General features: G+C 56.6%; 1 protein-coding gene across 4 annotated transcripts in view; it reads right to left on the reverse strand.

Annotated features, from left to right (window-relative positions):
- MYT1 (myelin transcription factor 1) overlaps positions 1 to 17,724 on the reverse strand; it is a 63,462-nt gene that overhangs the window by 8,427 nt on the left and 37,311 nt on the right. Inside the window, exons 9-18 of one of the 4 annotated variants that reach the window (XM_018057465.1) lie at positions 17,515 to 17,605; positions 16,372 to 16,485; positions 13,033 to 13,247; positions 10,973 to 11,097; positions 10,224 to 10,493; positions 7,111 to 7,265; positions 6,145 to 6,207; positions 5,962 to 6,030; positions 1,748 to 1,810; positions 1,369 to 1,452 (exon numbers count right to left, since the gene is read on the reverse strand). In XM_018057465.1, the coding sequence (XP_017912954.1) occupies positions 1,369 to 1,452; positions 1,748 to 1,810; positions 5,962 to 6,030; positions 6,145 to 6,207; positions 7,111 to 7,265; positions 10,224 to 10,493; positions 10,973 to 11,097; positions 13,033 to 13,247; positions 16,372 to 16,485; positions 17,515 to 17,605 (1,249 nt within the window). Of the gene's footprint in view, positions 1 to 1,368; positions 1,453 to 1,747; positions 1,811 to 5,961; positions 6,031 to 6,144; positions 6,208 to 7,110; positions 7,266 to 10,223; positions 10,494 to 10,972; positions 11,161 to 13,032; positions 13,248 to 16,371; positions 16,486 to 17,514; positions 17,606 to 17,724 lie in introns of all 4 variants that reach the window. The other 3 variants (XM_018057464.1, XM_018057467.1, XM_018057466.1) reach the window with 3 other exon arrangements.

Below are 17,724 nucleotides of genomic sequence, written 5' to 3' on the forward strand. Positions count from 1 at the left end.
AGCACATCAGGAAGAGGAAAACCATTTTTGCCAGTTAATGTGAAAAATGCTGATCTTGATTTTAATCGTTTGCAAATGCAGCACAATTCACTTATCACACCAGCAGGATCCCTGCTAAATCCATAACAGCAATGTGTTTATATGATCACAGGCAAATTCCGAGATTCTAGGAAGAAAAAAATATTCTCTATCCACCCTCTCATTCGGTAGGCAGCACTCACAATACCGACAGCCAGTATTTTGCATTTTGATTTAGTATTCATTACAGTTTTACTGTATAAATTAAATAAACAAGTCACTGCCTTATTACAGCCAACAGCTGGTGGGGCTGTCCTCTTTGAAGGGCATAACACTGGTCACTTTGGCCCCTTCTCTGTGGCCAAGCAGATGTTTGGGCCACAGCTGGGCTGATCTCCCTGGAGAAGCCAGCACAACTCCAGCCAGGTCGAGCCCCTCTGCAGAGGTGAGTGCCAGCTGTCATTGCAGACCTGCTTCCCATGGACCTGCCAAGCCAAGCTACTCCAGTCCCTGGGCCACCAGGCAGCCAGAGTCATTCTCTTCCAGGCCTCACCTGCCCCGGCAAGACCCACTGCCTGCTCTACCCAATGTCAGCTCTGAAAGTCCTGGGAAAATTGGGTGGTGGGTCACCTGCTTACACCTGTGGTACGTGCACATGGGGAGCTTGAGGGGCAGGGCCCCTTCTGGAAGGATAAGTTTGCCCTGATACCAGTCCCACCAGGTAAGTTCGGGTCAGGGTTCATGACAGGGCAGCAACCCCCAGGGAGAAGGTCAGTAGAGGTCAGGGACACTGTTCACTTAAGGCCCAGGGTGTCTCTCTCCTCCCAAGAGGACTGTCGACTCCCAGTTCAGAGAGACCCTCCCAGGCCCCCTCACTGCACATCAGCTCCCTGCAGAGGCGTGGGGACACACAGATGCACACAGTTCAAAGGCTCCCTGTCTTTCTAACCACCCTCTCCTCCTTGACTCCTACACTGACCCCTCCCACCAGACCAGAAGCCATGCAGGCTGTAGTGCCCGTGAGTGCCCGGGGCGGCCCACGCCCTGAGGCCCAGGCCCAGATGCCCTGGGTGCACAGGCGGCAGGGCACTCTGCCTCCTTCGGCCCGTCAAACACCGCAGACCTGGGAAGTCCCGATAGGAGCCCATGCATGCAGGTGACCTCCACATAACGCACATGGCTCCCACCTGCAAGGGTATCCCTGTGCATGGCCTGAGCGCATCCTAAAAACGGGCATTGTCACAGCTGTATTAAAGTAAATAGAGTCTAGAAGGAGCTTTTAAAATGACAAAATACAGGGAAACCCCAAGTCTGCACAACAGCCAGGCGGCCAGCAGGACCCCCACTCACTTCATCAGCTCAGGGTCTTCCTTGTCGTCCTTCGCAGGTGCGGCCTTGGCTCCACTTTTCTTGGCACGAGGGCAGCCTGACAAGCTGGTTTTACAAGAGGAAAAAATGTCACAGTGGTTTAAGGACAGCAACTTCTCAACCCACCTGCCTCCCTCCACCCCTCAGGTTCTGTGGGCAGCAAGGCCATGTCCAGGAAGCGGCCCCCAGCTCTGGCCAGAGGGTATCCCAATCAGCTCTGAGAACATTGACAATTCAGACTCGAGGGAAGAAACAGGCTGGGGTGCAGCGGCACTAATGTGTCACTTGGAGCCTGGAACTTCATCAGCCTGAGGAGACCCCACTGCTGGCCCGGCACCCAGGGCACCTGGGGCAGGCTCACCTCCGGTGCGACGCGTAGTTCCCCGTTATGTGGCCTGAGCCATCGCAGCCGGGCGTGGGGCACCTGTGGAGGACAGCGTGGCTGAGACCAGAGCTGCGGAAGTCACTCGGCCGCAGACCATACTTGGCCCACGACATCCCCACCACTGAGGTCTCACATAGTCATGACCTGCAGGCCTCAGAACTTGGCACCCAGTCTCTCTGGGGGAACCAGGAGGGCCAGGGGAGAGAGCACATTCCTCTGCAGGACGGTGGGCTCCCAACTCGGCCTCCTGCAAAGGACCAGGCTGGATGAGAAGGCTCCAGAACACCTGTGGACCTGTAAGTGTGCTCTCGGGATGCAAACCTAGCACCAAGGACCGGCTCATCCCGCTTGAGGTTTCTGGAGAAGGACTACCTGTGCTCACAGACGGCTGTACCGAGCACCTGAGACGCACCACCCCCAGCCCTGGCAGTGTTGGGGCATCACCCCCGCTTGGCGAGCACCCAAGGTTTTTGAGAGGTGGCTGGCACCAGTGGAAGGGAGCTGGGGAGGCACAGAATGCAAAAGTCCAAAATGTTTGGTGAATATATCATGTCGAAGGTAGAAATCCCCTTTAATACACCAGCTTGAGCTATTTTTCCCTGAGCATCCAGGGACGAAACATGGATCGGTTTCTGCTAGCATCAGAGCACTGGTTCCCAACCCTGCAGGCAGTCCTCAGGATGCCTCCTCCAGGATGCGCCTGCCACTCATGCCTTGTCCCTTGTGAGGGCCCAGTTCCATCCTGTGTGACCCAGCAGGACTCTGGTGCTTATCTGCCATTTCTGGCTTCATCCTCACACAGAGAGAGAGAGCTGTGGAGCCAAGGCCATTCCTCAGCACAAAACTGGCCCAGTGGGTGGCAGGGCAGAGCGCCAGCTGGGGCAGGACATGGACATTGAAGTTGGCCTGTCAATCAGTGGAGGCTGCCTCGCGCCCAGGCTCTGGCACATCCAAGGCCCCTCCTCTCCATCCTCCTCCCAGATGTCCATGGGCCAACACTGCCACCCCCATTAGGCTGGCATGGCAACATGGAGGGGCTAGATGCCCGGGAGCCTCCTTCCCAGCCCCTCAGACCTTCTTGAGGTACCCTCCTCGTCCCTGCCCCAAGGGCCACCCATCGAGGCTTCCCTGGCCTGGCAGTTGGCAGGCAGGTCAATCTCCCTCCTGTCGGGCTTTGCGGTGACTTAGACCCCAATGAGATTATGATGCCCCCCACCTCAGTCATGTGTGGTCACATTTCAACCCACATCTGGGGCAAGGAGGTTTCTGTGTTTTAATGGAAATCACCCACCACCTCCTTCCAGGTAAGCATCACCCGTTCAAATGAACCCCAGCTGCCAGGACCTCCTGCTCTGACATTCTGTGTCTCCATGTGGCCTCAGGTCCTCAGGCTCCAGCTGCTCAAGAAAGTCCTCTGGACTACACCGTGAGGGCCAGGCAGTCCTTTGCATGGCCCTCTGCACTGAGGCCCAGGCCCTGTGACACCCTCTGCTAGGACAGTCCTTCTCCCTGCTCCTTCTCAGCTGCAGAACACAGGGCTCAGGGCTGTAGGCAGTGGCCAGGGTGGTGGGTTCACAGCAGCCCCCAGCCTCTGTGGCTGTGAGCAAGACACTTGTCTGTGAGTGACACTTTTGCAAGGTGCAGCCTCTGGCAGTACCTGGGAGGGGGTCTTGGTCGGGGAGAGACTCGGTGAGAACACGCACATGGGGGCACTCCCATTCCAGAAAGGCAGGATCCGCCCCCCTCCACCTTCCTTGCCAGCCTGATGTCATGGCTTTTCCCTAAGAGTCGTGTCCAAGAGAAGATGATGTCATGTGGCTGGAGAAGCAAGTGTCTGCACTGGCGACTGGCAGCACCGGCCAACCATCCCTTCTGAGTGCATTGTCTGGGCCCAAGGGTGAAGCTAGGCAGCATGGCTCACACCAGACCTCACCCTGCCTCTATCCATGTCCCGTGGCCGGGGCAGGGGCTATCCCCCAACCTGTGCAGAGCTCCCCCATCACAGTCCAGCAGGGTGTGTGGCTGTGTTCATAAGCCCCACACATGGAGTAGCCCACGTGGCCCGAGGCACCCAAGTCCCCAGATCCTGACCACATGGGACACTTGGAAGGGAAGCATGAATGCCCTTGGAATGTGATCAAAACACAGAAAATACTTTGTCTGCGGCTGTCGCTGCACTCAAGTGTTGGTGGGGGCCACCAAAGAAGACTCATTTGTGAGGCGTGGCAACGGGTGCCTTTGCCCCTCTGCAGATGGGTTGCCTTCACCCGATACTGCCACAAAGCTGATCAAGGTGCCAGATGCCCACTGGGCAGGGGAAGGAGAGAAGGACATGGGGGAGCCAGGCCACATCCACGCTGTGGCCTGAAGCAGGTGAGGAGTAGCCTCCACAGGAGGACACTTCAGAGGGAGTCAGGAGTGACTTTTTTCATACAAGGAACACTTTCCATCACCAACTTCCAAACAAGTTTGCGTTACAGCTCTTCACAGTCTCTCCATCTCAGAAGGGTGCTGACCCTCCCTATTGGCCACATTTCTGGACCCAGACCAAGGGCCAAGTCCATGTGTCACTTCCAGGAACCCTGACCAACTGCGCTGCAGGTAAAGGGCTATTGAGGGCATGTGGTCACTTCTAGAATTCCACCACCCTCAAGCTGGAAAACCACAGAAACTAATTAGTTAGAAAAGTAAGTCGAATTGGAAAAGAAAACAGGAGAAAGGATCCTGAGAAAGACGGTAGAAGAAGAGAGGAAGGAAAGAGGGAAGAGGAGGGTGGGGAAGAGCATTCCAAGCCCACAGGCCTGCGGGTCTCATTGCATTTCTGGACACTTGGGGTCAGCGAGCGCATGTGTGAACCTGCCTCAGAACATGCTAGTGTCAAAGCTGATAGAACGAACTACTGGAAACATGCTTCTGGTCATGAACTCTGCCCAGCCTCATCTGGGGGACTGGAAGACCACACTGGTAAAACAGGTAACGACACGCTTTTCCTGGCTACTAGGACCAGACAGGCTTCCCAGAACCACAGAAGTGAGGCTGGCAGGACCTGCTGCTCAGACAGACTGGGAGCTTCCTGCCCGTTCTAAGTCAGTGCAGGTCCGTGGAAGCTTCCAGCAGCCGTAGCTCCTCATCTTAAAGGCACCAGAGCCCCAGATCAGGCTGAGCCGGTGAAACCTGGCCTGGATGCAAGGCCCCCAACACAGAGGCCCAGAGTGGGAGAAATCCCCTGGAGAGGGAGTGACCTGAGGGGCCAAGAGGGGGCCCTCCTTCCACAACCTCGGTTCAGCATAGGAGCACAGGGTCACCATTATGTGGCTCGGGGCCACACCAGCCACGATGTCACAGCTCAACTAAAAGCATGAAATCAAAGGCCATCACAATCCCCAACTCCAGCCCCAGAAGGACGCTGAGAGCCAGGAAACCTCTGGGCAAGTGCTCCTCACTTGAACAAGGCTGTCAGTCAGAGTGGCTGGTGCCACCGGGCTGCCCTGCCCTGTTGTCAGGGGCAGGAGGAGCAGAAGCAGAGAGCAGGCACAGCAAAAAAGGAGGGGCGAGCATAGAGGTGAGGCGTGGGCAGGGCAGGGGTGAGCACCAGGGGTCAAGACAGAAGCAGCTGAAAGGGGTGCAGGAGGAGGGACAAGCACAGAGTTTCTCAGCCATCACCAGCATCCAGTCCACTTAGCAAGAGCTACACAGCTTGCAGCCGTCTGAGCCACAATGAGACTTACAAGCCATGGTCAGTCCGGGACTTCTCCCAGATCTCCACGGCAGGGGAAAGCAGGCCCAGACAGCAGCCCATCAGGGGTCCTCAGGAGAGGAAGAGAATGGGCCGGGGCCACCAGGAGCCAGAGGCAGGTCCTACATCCTGTTGGCCCTCCCGACCCTCAGCCCTCAGAGAGGCTGGCAGGGCCGAGGGGAGCACAGGACCCCGTAGCAGCCCTGGGCCTGAGGGGACAGGCAGACAGCAGTGCTCAGAGCAGACAGAGACAGGCAGAGTGGCGAGAATCCCAGCCAAGCAGAATCAGCCCGTCCATGGCCCTGCCTCTCTGCCCCGCGGCCCTGAGCCTCTGGCTGGGGCCGGCCTGGTGCCGGACCCCTCGAGAAGGCTGATTTGGGCTGGAGCCTCATGAAAGGAGTGAGCAGAGCAAGGAAGCCACCCCAGAGATGGGAGGCCAGGAGGGCAGACATACTTGAGGTCAGCAGAATGGGCAGCCATGAGGTTTCTGAGGCTCTTGTCAGCAAGAGGGCAACCAGAGAGGCTGAAAGAGAAGAGATGGGATATTGGGATGAGCCAAAGAGGGGGAGCAGAGCAGCAGAGGGAGAAGACCCACCACACAGCACCCAGGCCAGGCGGACCCAAGCGGGGGACGAACCTGCGGTGGGAGGCATAGTTCCCAGTGATGTGGCCACTGCCGTCACAGCCAGGGGTGGGGCAGCTGGACAAAGGAAACAGAGCGTCAGATCAGAGAGTGAGGCACCCTGCCAGACCCGCCCCCGGGGCTGAGTCCACTCAGGGAGGGCGGCGGCGCCTGCTCCCTGCCCGTCTCGGAGCAGACCCTTCACCTCCACCTCTCTGACTGCAAGTTTCTCCCGTACCACTCAGCTCAAGAAGGAAAAGGGAACCAAAGTGAAGCTCAACTTAAAGTCGAGATGCTCTGAAGCCCTCGCACTGTGCACGCACACGTGTCCAGGCTTGTGGACAGGGGGGCGGGGGCGCCTTCGTGATGTGGCAGGGCCTTCCCCGAGGAAAAGGCCCCAGCCAGAGCCAGCTACAGGGCAGGAGGAAGCTGGCAGGGTTTGGGGCACGAAGAGGAATCCCAGGGACAAACTCTGAGCAGAGGTGAGGGCTGGATCACCTGCTTCTCACCGTCTCCTAGGGGAGGTGGTGTTCAGTGGCAATTAGCCAGCAGCTGTCCCCTGTCCCCTCTCCCCGGCGTCTGGTTAAACTAGCTCTGGCTGCCAGGGCTGAGGGCACCAACTCTGAGGCAGAGCACGCCGAGGACTGGCACACAGTGGGGGCTCAGGAGGCGTCCACTCCCCTCAGCCCTTGTCTGCTCTGTGGGCCAGATGAAGGCTCATCCTCGCTCTTTATCACCCTGAAAGAGCAGGTTAGAGGCCAGCATGGTACAGGGGTGAGGGGAACCTCCCCTGCTGTCTGGCCCAGGAAGGTCCTAGTAGAGGCAGCTCAGCCTCTGCCCATGGCCAGGGCAGGAGGACAGTCAGTGCAGGGCTGTGCAGGGGCCGGCCTGGTCATCACAGGCTCCCACTAGGGTGTGCTCCTTTCCAGACTATAGAGGTCCCCTGGGGGGGGGGTCCTGTCGTTCAAGGCGGGGACTTACGTGAGCAGCTCCTTCTTTATGTCCTTGGAGAGAAACTTCAGCTTAAAGTTGGCCAGGGTGACCTCCCCGGGGTACTTCCGCTCCTCAAAATTCTCCTCCGACACTTCCTGGTCATCTGCTTCAGAAGAAGCAAAAGAATGGGCTGCTGGCTCTGACTGCAAAAGACCAGCAGGGAGATGTTTTAACCAGCTGGCGGGGGCTGGGCGCCAAGCCCAGGGCTGAGGGAGAGGGGCCTTTCAGAACAGGGTCCACAGAGGCGTTTTCTGGAGTCTCCTGTCTTATGCACACAGGAGTAAGACACACTCCCAAGATGCAGGAAGCAGCACCTAGAGGGGCTGGGGCGCTCCCTCACCTCAGCTGCTGCGCCCGAGCTGACCCAGGAACAGGGAGACACGGATGCCAGCCAGGGTGGCTGCTCTGACACCCTCCACGGCCTCTGGCCTGTGTGTCACCTCCGGCCACCCGCCCTGGGTCACCTCCTGCACACCAGAGTGCACACCAAGTGCAGCTCCTTTGGGGCCATTACCACTGAGGGTGTGTCTGTTGAAATGCTACAAGGATGAGCGGTACAATGTACAAAGTATGATAGAAATAATCGCAGCAAACTTAGGGCCATCTGGCCCTGTGGGCCCAGCCGGCACGATGACCTGACTGCAACAGGCACGTTAATAAACACTTTGACCTCAAATGCAGGGTCTGAAAGTGTTCAGTTGCCACCCAAGAACAGGGCAGTATGAACACAGTGGTGAACAAGGACATTCCCTCCATCCAGGGCAGGGAAGACATCCACGAGAGTCAGGAAGGTCAGTGCCCTGCAGGTCAGTCTGTAATGGACCACTAGCCCCAGTGGTGGATCACGATTCAAGTCTCAGGACTTGCTGTGTGTCCCAGGCACACTGTCCAACCTCCTGGACCCCACACGTTTGAGCTGGAAACAGTAGCAGGCCCTCCCAGGATGTCTGAGGCTGAGGCAAGAAAGGCCCGTGGCCCCATGCGATGCTATTGCTACTGTTACTACTGAACAAGGCACAGCGGTGTGGACGAAGAGCCTCAACTTGAGTCCAACCTTCAGGAGAAACAAGGGCCTCCCAGAATCACAGGGGCAGAGGCAGCTCCAGAACATGAAGCATATCCCAGAGGGCCACAGACACAGGGGCCAGGGCTGTTTGGGGACGTGAGGGGGCACTGCTGCCAGAGTTGGGTGGGAGGTGATGCTAAAGGCTGGGGCAAGATGGTCAAGGAGTCTTGGGCAGAGCTAGAAGGAGAGTCTGAACGGGGAGCCTAGACCACAGTAGATGGACTGGGAAGGCCTGATCCAGAGGGTGACCCAATAGGACAGGGACACCTGTGCCCAGGGCACAGGGGAGGAAGGGAAGGGCCTGGGGGTTAACTGAGGCTTCCTGCCAGGGAGTGGATGGTCAGCGATGGAGCACAGCAGCAGGCTTCCACGGCCAGGCTCCCCAGGACCTCTGAGACCCAGGTCACCTACAGATGACACAACAGTCTTGGGAAGGGGTGAGGATGCTCAGAGGGCATGGGAAAGTGGAGCGGGGCTGGGTGGGTGGCAGGGGAAAGTGGCCAGAGAGACCAGCTTGAGCTAGGGGCCAAGAAAAGGGGAAGGACCCCTGGAGGGGTGGAGGGGAGACAAGGTCACAGGCACAGAACTGAACAAGGATGACAGCAGATGTGGGGACATAGCCTGGTGACCCCAACAGGAACAGAAGGGCCCCACTGGGCCTCAGACTTGGCCCACTGGCAGAGAGAAGCCCTCCTGCAGCCCCCGCTGACCCTCAGCCAGCCTCCCTACCCCAGGGGCTCACTCTGAGAGAAGTATCCCTCTTCTGAGCCCTGACATTGAGTGGCTGCCATGTGATGAGCCAGATGACCTAGACCTAGACCAGGCAGCTCCTCTGTAAAGTAGGAGTGCATGTGAGGCCAGTAGATGGAGGAACCCGGCCACCCCTGGAGATGAAACTGTAGAGGGGGTGGGTTCTCAGAGTAGAATCCTCACCACCACTGCCCCTCCCTCCACAGGGATCTGTCCCCAGCCCCGCCTGCCAAGGGGACGGCTCCACCCACACAGCACCCTGCCCTGCCCAGACACAAACATTCCAAGGGCCTCCTGGTTCTGCTTCAGTGGCCCTAGTGGTAAAGAACTCCCCGCCAATGCAGGAGACACAAAAGACTTGGGTTCAATCCCTGGGTCAGGAAGATCCCCCGGAGAAGGGCACTGGCAAGCCACTCCAGTATTCTTGCCTGGAGAATCCCATGGACAGAGGAGCCTGGAGGGCTACAGTCAGTGGGCTCACAAAGTATCAGACATGGCTTAGCACACACGCAGGGACCTGGCCCCCTCGCCCTCCTGGAGGTGGGGGCTGGCAGGAAGGGGAGGGCTGGGAGGGACCCCTCAGGCCTGTTCACACTATGCAGAGCCCGCCTGGAGCTGTACCCTCAGAGCAGAGTTCTGCTGTTCTGGAAGCCCCCAGTCAGCCCCACCTCGAGTGGGTGGAGTCATCAGGAAAGGAATGTTCCACCAGCCCCCAGGCTATGGATGGGTCAACACAGAGGCAGGCAGTACTGCTCTGGGACTCAGACCACTGGCTGCCAGAGGTGCTTCTGAGGCCAGGCATTTTCTCCTGCCTCTGTCCAGGGAACCAGGTGCCTGCAGTGTCCTGGGGATGGTGAGGAGAGGCTGTCACCAGAGTTCAGGGTGTCCCTCATCTGGACAGCAGGCTGGTGGGAGGCCCACGAAACTGAGGAATTTGAGGCCTTTCCCGAATCATCCCCTGAACCACCCCTGTCCTCTTCACACTCTTGGAGAGCCACACTGCTGCTGACCACTAATTCTCCAGAGGTGAGACCACTTCCCTCTTGGAGGGGACAAGGCCACAAACTGAGCCAATGGTAAAAACACCTCTAGGAAGGTGGACTTAGCTGCCTGGAGCAGGCAGAACCCTGTGTGGAAAGGGGTAGGACCCACAGCGCCTCTGCCTGGAAATGCCAGCGTGTTTATGCCAACCCTTGGGTAAGGCAAGCTGACCGCCAGCGCCTGCCCAACGCCCCCCTCCTCCGACCTTTGACAGCCCTGGACCTCCCACCTGGACAGCACCCACCTCCTCAGGCTCCTCCTCTCGTGGGCGGCTGGGCTTGGTGTAGTCCAGAGGCCGGTCCCACTCATCCTGGCGGGAGGCGTGGCTGGACAGGGGTGAGGTCAGGGAGCTGCTGGGGGCGCTGGTACTGCTCTGGCGCTGGCAGGCGTCAGCTGACTTCACGCCAGGGCTGCTGCTGCTGCTGCTCCCGCTGGGGAAAGTGTTCTCCCGCCTGCGGTGCTTGTGCATGCTCAAGTCCAGGGTTCCGTTCTCATCCACCTCAATGTCCGCGGCCTGCGTTGCAAAGGTGACATCTAGGTTAGACGTCATCCCCTCCCACATGTGCCTTATTTTCCCTCCAAAGGGAACAGGGCCAAAAAGAAGAGAAGAGCCTCTGAGAAGAAAGTATCCTGAAGCTGACGTGGACTCACTCTACCCACTCCCTCAAGGCCTCCAGCCTGTAAAACCAGCCCCTGCACGTGGCCACCTGTGTGGGCACAGGAACATGCAGAAGCAATGGAAGCCAGTGGAAACCCGCATCCCGGTACACCCACTTGGCGCCCCTAGGCACAGCGCGTGGTGCTCAGGGAGGTGAACCATCCAGTGTCTTTGGGCAGCAGGGTCAGCGGTCAGGAGGGAGAAAAGGAGTGGTACTCTCCTCATAGATGCTGGGTTTGCTGAGCCTGCTTTGTGCAGGCTGCATATAGTCCTGACTGCAAACCCCACCCGCCTTCTCTGCCTCAGAAGAGGCTCCCAGCAGGGCCCTCGCCCACCTTGCTGGGCAGGTCCTGTGGCTTCGTGCTGAGGTTCTCAGGCATCTCCCAGCAACGCGTGGAGAGGTTCAGGATGGCAGTGGCAGCCATGTGCGCGGCCTCTGCATCGTGGGCGTAGTCGAAGCCTGCAGAAGAGGATGAGGTGCAGGGGCTGGGCCTGGGGGGAGAGGCCTTTGGGAAAGGTTTGGCTGCAAAAAGGGAACAACAGCAGGCTGATATACAACGTGAACGGGAGGCAGCCACAAAGACCCACAGGGGAGCTTTAGGGTGGCTGGGGGCTTTGAGCACAGCTATGTGGAGGTAGGTTTACGGCTGGGTCATCCACCCACTGCCATGAGCTCGCATCCCCCAATCCTCCCCCATCCTTGTCAGGTATTGAGAAGGCCACTTCTGTCTTGACCATAACTTGGGCAGAAAGGGCAAAGACAGGCTAGCATCCCTGATATTGCAAACAAGTTATCTGTTGCCGAACGCTTATTGAGAGACTAAAGTCTGTAAATAGGAAGAGTGTCTGCAGTGTCATTCAAGTAGGCAAATTTTGTCACAATATCTCAAAAGGCTCATTTTGGTATCACCTCCTCAACAGCCACAGCTTTAGTAAATAACACTGTTGCTCAAATATAATGATGCGAAGAGTTGACTCACTCGAAAAGACCCTCATGCTGGGAAAGACTGAACGCAAAAGGAGAAGGGGGCAGCAGAGGATAAGATTTAGATAGGATCACCCACTTAATGGACATGAATCTGAGCAAACTTGGGAGTTAGTGGAGGACAGAGGAGCCTGGCATGCTGCAGTTCATGGGATTACAAAGAGTTGGACAGGCCTTAGCTACTGAACAACAACAGAACATGAAACATGAAGGCATAAAATGTCATCTTTTCTAATAACCGTGTCGTAACCATAAGATCACTCTCAGGTATGATTTCTGAGTAATTATGATATCACCAGCAAATTTCCAGTGCCCCAGTATAAGTGGGTGCCTTGCATGAAGCCCTCTCCTAACAAGTTGGCCAAACACTCCAGCTGGCCATTGTATTGATTAGTGTTTCTAGTATGAACTCGTAGGAAACTCATCATTGCTGATTTTGGCGTCTGAACATCCATCATGAGCTGCCAGTTCCAATCTTATGTACACTGGGGCAGTTTTCCATTTTGTAGGTATTATGCAAGCTAATTGGCTTGCAACTCACAAATTAGTGTAATAAGTGACCAAAAAAAGACAGGGGACTTCCTTGGTGCTCCAGTGGTTGAGAGTCTACCTGCCAGTGTAGGAGACATGGGTTTGATCCCTAGTCTGGGGAATCAAAGAGTCCACATGCTGAGGAGCAGCTAAGCTGGTGTGCCACAACTATTGAGCACATGCTCTTGAGCTCCCAAGCTGCAACTACTGAAACCCACACACCTAGAGCCTGTGCTCCGCAACAGAAGCCACCACAGTGAGAAGCCCGTGCACTGCAACAGAGTAGCCCCCACTCGCCACAACTAGAGAAAGCCTGCACAGCAACAAAGACCCAGTGCAACCTAAGTATAGGAATAACTTTTTAGAAAGACAGGAGAGCTTGTTCTCAAAGGTTTGTAGGAATGAATTTTGTTAGTGCCAGCACCCAGAAATTTTGTTGCTAATATTACAAATGGCATACTGTATCCAGCAAGATGGTCCCTGTCTAAGCATCTATTGGGTGTCCAGGCTCAGCACAGTGGTTCCCCCTAGACCTCCACCCTTGAGCTGGAATAAACTGCCTGGGAAAGGACATCTAGGGGAGGCACACTCATAGGGTAAACCATGTCAGCGATGTTGGGCTTAACTCTTTGGACATGCACGCCATAACACACTTGTGTTTTGTTTTCAACGTGTAGTGAGGAGACACATCCAGTTTGGTGCTGAACGTGAAGGCTGCAATGTGGGTGAGACCCAGACTCTGAGAACATCACCGTGGTAGATGTCCCCACTGGGACAGCTGGGGCCCCAGATGGAGAGTCCCTACATGCTCCTGGGGAAGGGTTCCTCCTCCTCCACCCCTCAGACCCTACAGCTCGCGGAGCAGTTTCCCCAACTTACATTTAAAGGCTTTCGGTGAGGTTTCGCTGGTCTGAATCTTTGGGGCAAGCATGCGCTTACCAAAAACCTGAGCATCAAAACTTGCGTAGTCAAAGGTGACCTTGGAGAACTTCTCCAGCTCCTTGGCCAGGTTGGCCCTGGGTGTGGTGGGCGCCACGCTGGGCCGGTAGCTTCCATATGGAGGGACCTCAAGCTGCTTCACGAAGCACATGGGCCTGGGGTGCAGGATGGAGATGAGAAGCATGAAGACAGGACACAGGACCCTGTGCTATTCAACCCAGCACCCTCTGCCATGGCCTAGCCCAGCCATCCCTCAGAGGCCAGTGTGGACTGAGACCCAGGCAGGCCCTCCCCTGCCCACCACTACATGCTGCCCGCGGGATGTGCAGGAAGAACCGCCATGGGGAAGAAGCACTAGGAGACTTGAAGTAACAGCTCGTATCCCCTTGCAGACAGCATCAGCCAGAGGAGGGGAAAAGGAGAGCTGGTTTCTGAGCCCTTGGCTGGGAGCCCCAGAGGAGCATCTTTAGGGTGGTGGGCAGTCAAGGTGGAACTCTGGTGGTGGAATAACTTGTTAATACAATTCCCCGGACAGGAGGGAGCTGGGGCACCTGGAGGGGATATGGGGGTGGTTCTGAGAATCAGCTTCAGGGCACAGCAGCACCACTTTTTGAAGGGAGTGGCCTAGCCCTCCACTGTCCTCTGCTTAAAGTTGCTTAAGATGCCCCTGGAGGGGCTGCTGCCCAGTTAAAGACAGGCATGAAAGCACTGCCGCAAGCATTCAGTCACTGTTACTAGAGCTCTGGAAGAGCTCAGATTTTTAAATGTACAAGAGATGGTGTGGAGACACCAGCCTCCACAGCCCAGGGGCCGGGGCAGGAGCAAGACCAGCAGAAGAGAAAGGCCATGGGGTCTGTACCATTCCAGTGAGGGGCTAGGAGAGAAGAAAAGCAGAGGAGGCCTCTAGAGCCAAGCAGTGACTTCACTCTGGAAAGGGTGGAATGAAGAAGGACCAATGGAGAGGCCCCGAGGTGCCAGGCACTGTAAGAACTTAAGCATGACCCGAAATGAGGAGCCTGTTGCCAAGAAGACCCTGAAACCATGAAAAGGCCAGCTCTGAAGGGTCTTGGGAAAACGATACCACCAGAGCATGAACAGGCTCTCCTCCTCCACTCTGGACTGGCCAATGTATCTGAGAAGTTGCTGGCGAGCTCTCAGCTACCCTCAAGGGAAGATGAGGCCTAAACTTAATGCCTGCACCATGTTTTGGTGGCTTCCTCAGCCCGGGCTTCGTCCAGCAGCAGACTCGGTGTCTATGATGCCAGCAAAACTTTTTAAGATTATCTGCACACCCCAGGGTACAATACCCAAAACGCGGCCCCACGGAACACATGGAGCCTGGGTGGAAGGCTCCAGGATCTTGGCCGCAGCTGCTACCATCAGGGCTCCTCACCAAGGGCGCAGGGCCTCATCCAGGCCTCGTGAGAAACTCAAGTCGCTGAGACTGTTGTCTCATTTTTACAGGGGAACAAACGCAGTCACCTTCCTGGGACACCACCTCCACCTTCAGCACCTGTTTGGCCCCAAGACTGGCCTTCCCAAGCCTTACCCGCCTGGTGGTTTGACATTTTGTCAGTGACTTGGCTCAAAATAGGAAAATTATCAAGAAGATGGAAGAAACAGGGATTAAGATGGAAAAAAGAAGCAGCTTCCTGGATGAAAGAAGCCAAATGGAGTACAGGGCACCCAAGGACTGGGCTGCAAGGGCAGCCCCAGTGTGGGAGGGTGGGCCCCTCACAGAGATTCCTCACACACCACCCTCCAAAGCCAAGGTGTGCAGCTCAATCCTCGGTCTCAGTGTCCGCCAGGCACCTGCCAGGGAAGGGACAGGTGGGTCTCCAGACCAGGGTCTATGCCATGCCCCATGCTCATGATTGCTGAACACTGAGCTTGCACAGGGTGTGGTGGCCCTGGTCTCCTAAACTCTTGTATCTATGACAGACGTAGAACAGGAGTCTGGAGGAGAGGACCTGTGAGTTCTAGCTCCTTGGAGACAAGGGAGCAAGGAGTCCACTGAACAAGGACACGGTGAGGGAGAATCCCCCAGCATGGTGGGCGCCAGGGAACTGGTCCTGCTGGGAGGAGATTCTGAAGGTAGGCTGGCGGGATGGGGGGGACATGTGGCCTTAGGAAAGTTCCCCAGCCTCTGGCCCCACGCCAATGGGGGCTTGTGGGTGAGGTTGCACAAAGCAGATTCATTCTGAATGGCCTTTCGAAGCCCTCTCATCAATAAGCTACATCTGCAACCTCATATGGATGCACACACACTCACACACACACACACACACACACACACACACACCTAAACACACAGCATCTCAGGGGTCATGGGGGTGGCACTCTGGAGGGCACCTCTTCCCAGTCCAGGGTTTTAGCCCTCAGCTGGTGCAGCCCACTCTCCAAACAGAACCAGAATCTCCACAAACAAATCCTGAATCATCCAGCAGTGATATCAATACCCTCAGAAAGGGCAAAGCAGGGGCAGCCTTGCAGGTGCTGGCGCCTCCAAAATTGCTGAGAAACACCAGTACACGCATGCGCACCGGCGCACGCATGCATACACACTGCGCACACGTATGCGCACACGCACATGCTGTACATACATGTGTGCAGACACATACATGCACGCACTCATGCACACACATGCAGCTGCAGAAAGACTAGATGCTCCCTGGGCATTTCAGGAGGCAGCCCCTGAAATCAAGCAGAACTTTACAGGGCCTTCCTGGGACAAAAGCCCCTCTGTGTCCCCATTTCTCGTTTGTAGGAAAAAGGCTGTAAACCCCCTCAACCTTCCAAGCTCCAAAGAGCAAGTCAGTCAATTAAGAGGCTCAACAGGGCTCCTAGCTCCTCTGGAAGAGACAGAGGGAACAATCTGACACGTATCTGAGTCGCTGTGCAGAAACTAAGACACTTGCCCGGTGGTGACGACATGCCGACCACAAGCCTGTGGACCCCAGAGTGTTGGAATTGTAAGGCTGAGATTCCTAAAAAAATCACCTACCACCTCACCATCAGCTGATCAGAAGAAGCTCCACAAGCTATTATGCACCTCGAACCCTCTTCCCTCACACTGTCTGTAAAGACCTCACCAGAAAGCCAATGGGAAGTCGAATGCTCTGAGCACCAGCCACCCATTCTCCTTCCATGGCTTTTGTAATAAACTTTTCTCTGCTCCAAACTCCAACCCAGTTTTGGTTTGTTTGGCCTCACTATATGTCAGGCAGATGAACCTGGGTCTAAGAACACCCCTCCGGGTCTGTGGCTCATGTCACTCACCTGAGGATTCGATCCGAATTGGAGCTATTCTTGGAAGGCTCTCCCGGCTGTGGCTGTTGCTTCTCATGAGATTTGGCTAATTTTTCGGCAGCAGCAATGGGACACCCAGACAAACTAGAGACAGGATAGGAGGACAGCTGAGCCCTTCTCCAGGCCCTGCCCATCTAAGCCAGGAGCCAGACACCTGCAGGCGCCCAGGGAAGGCTGTTGTTCCTATAGAGGGGGCTTTTCCCCAGGTCTGTCCTCAGCCCTCAAAGCACCTGCTGCTCACTCAGTTTCTGTTTTTGGAAATTTTAAGCCAATGACACACAGAGATAAAATGCATCCTAAAGTTCTACAAGGCTCTGGACAAAGGCCTCTCTTCTGGATGGGTCTGGGGGATGGGCCTGTCTCTCACCCTGCTCCTCTCGCCTTACCACCAACCAGAGCTGCTCAAATTCTGTCACCCACAGGCCATGAACTGGGTGCTGACCCTGGAGGACACGGACCACCAGGGTCACAGCAGAAGGGCACAGGTCCTTCCCAGGAAAGCACCTAATCCAAGACACCATGGATACGGCTTCGACTGTTAGAACTAAGAAGCTGATCAACCAGGGGTGGTGACGTCATCACAGCAGTGCTGGGGAGCTCAGCCTCTTCTCAGTGATTGGACCTCAAAGACTCTGACCATCCTTTCAGCTGAGCTTCATTCACTGGAGCAAAGGCACCTGCTGCCACAGCCACAGCTGCCCAGGGCTCGCGGAAGCAGTGGCCAGAGATGGCAGACAATGGAAGCACCAGGGTCTCAGCACCCCACCGAGCAACCAGGCTTAGGCCCAGATGCTGAGGCTGCGCCCTAAGCAACAGCTAGTGTCCAGAGGCTTCCCGAATCTCTGCAGGGCAGGGTCCCCACCCGGCTCTCCCCCAGGCTGCAGGCGCCCATTCCTCCAGGTGCACTCTGGTCTCTCAGGATCCCCTCAGAGTGGCGCCAGTGACCACCCCTCCAGGTGCTGCTCTGCGCCCACCAAAGGTCTGTCCTGACCTTGCACTCACCCCAAAGAGCAGCACACAGGGGGAAAGGGCAAGCCCGAGACATGTGCCAGGTTGGGGCACCCACAGCATGCCCCCACCACCGCCCTCACCATGCCCAGTCCAGCCCCATACCTTCTGTGCGTATTACGGTTGCTGTTCACGTGGCCCTGGCCTGTGCAGCCAGGAGTGGGGCACTTGAGCACGTTTTCGTGCATGGCCAGGACTGCAAGACAACCGGGAGGAGCCAGTGAGCACCTCCCTCCATGGAGCATGCAGAGGCCCCGGGCTCAGCTCAGTCAGAGAAGCCCTCCCACGGTGGCCCTGGCTCCCTAAGGCAGAAAC

The sequence above is a fragment of the Capra hircus genome, chromosome 13 (assembly GCF_001704415.2).
Source record: "Capra hircus breed San Clemente chromosome 13, ASM170441v1, whole genome shotgun sequence".
Lineage (NCBI taxonomy): Eukaryota > Metazoa > Chordata > Mammalia > Artiodactyla > Bovidae > Capra > Capra hircus.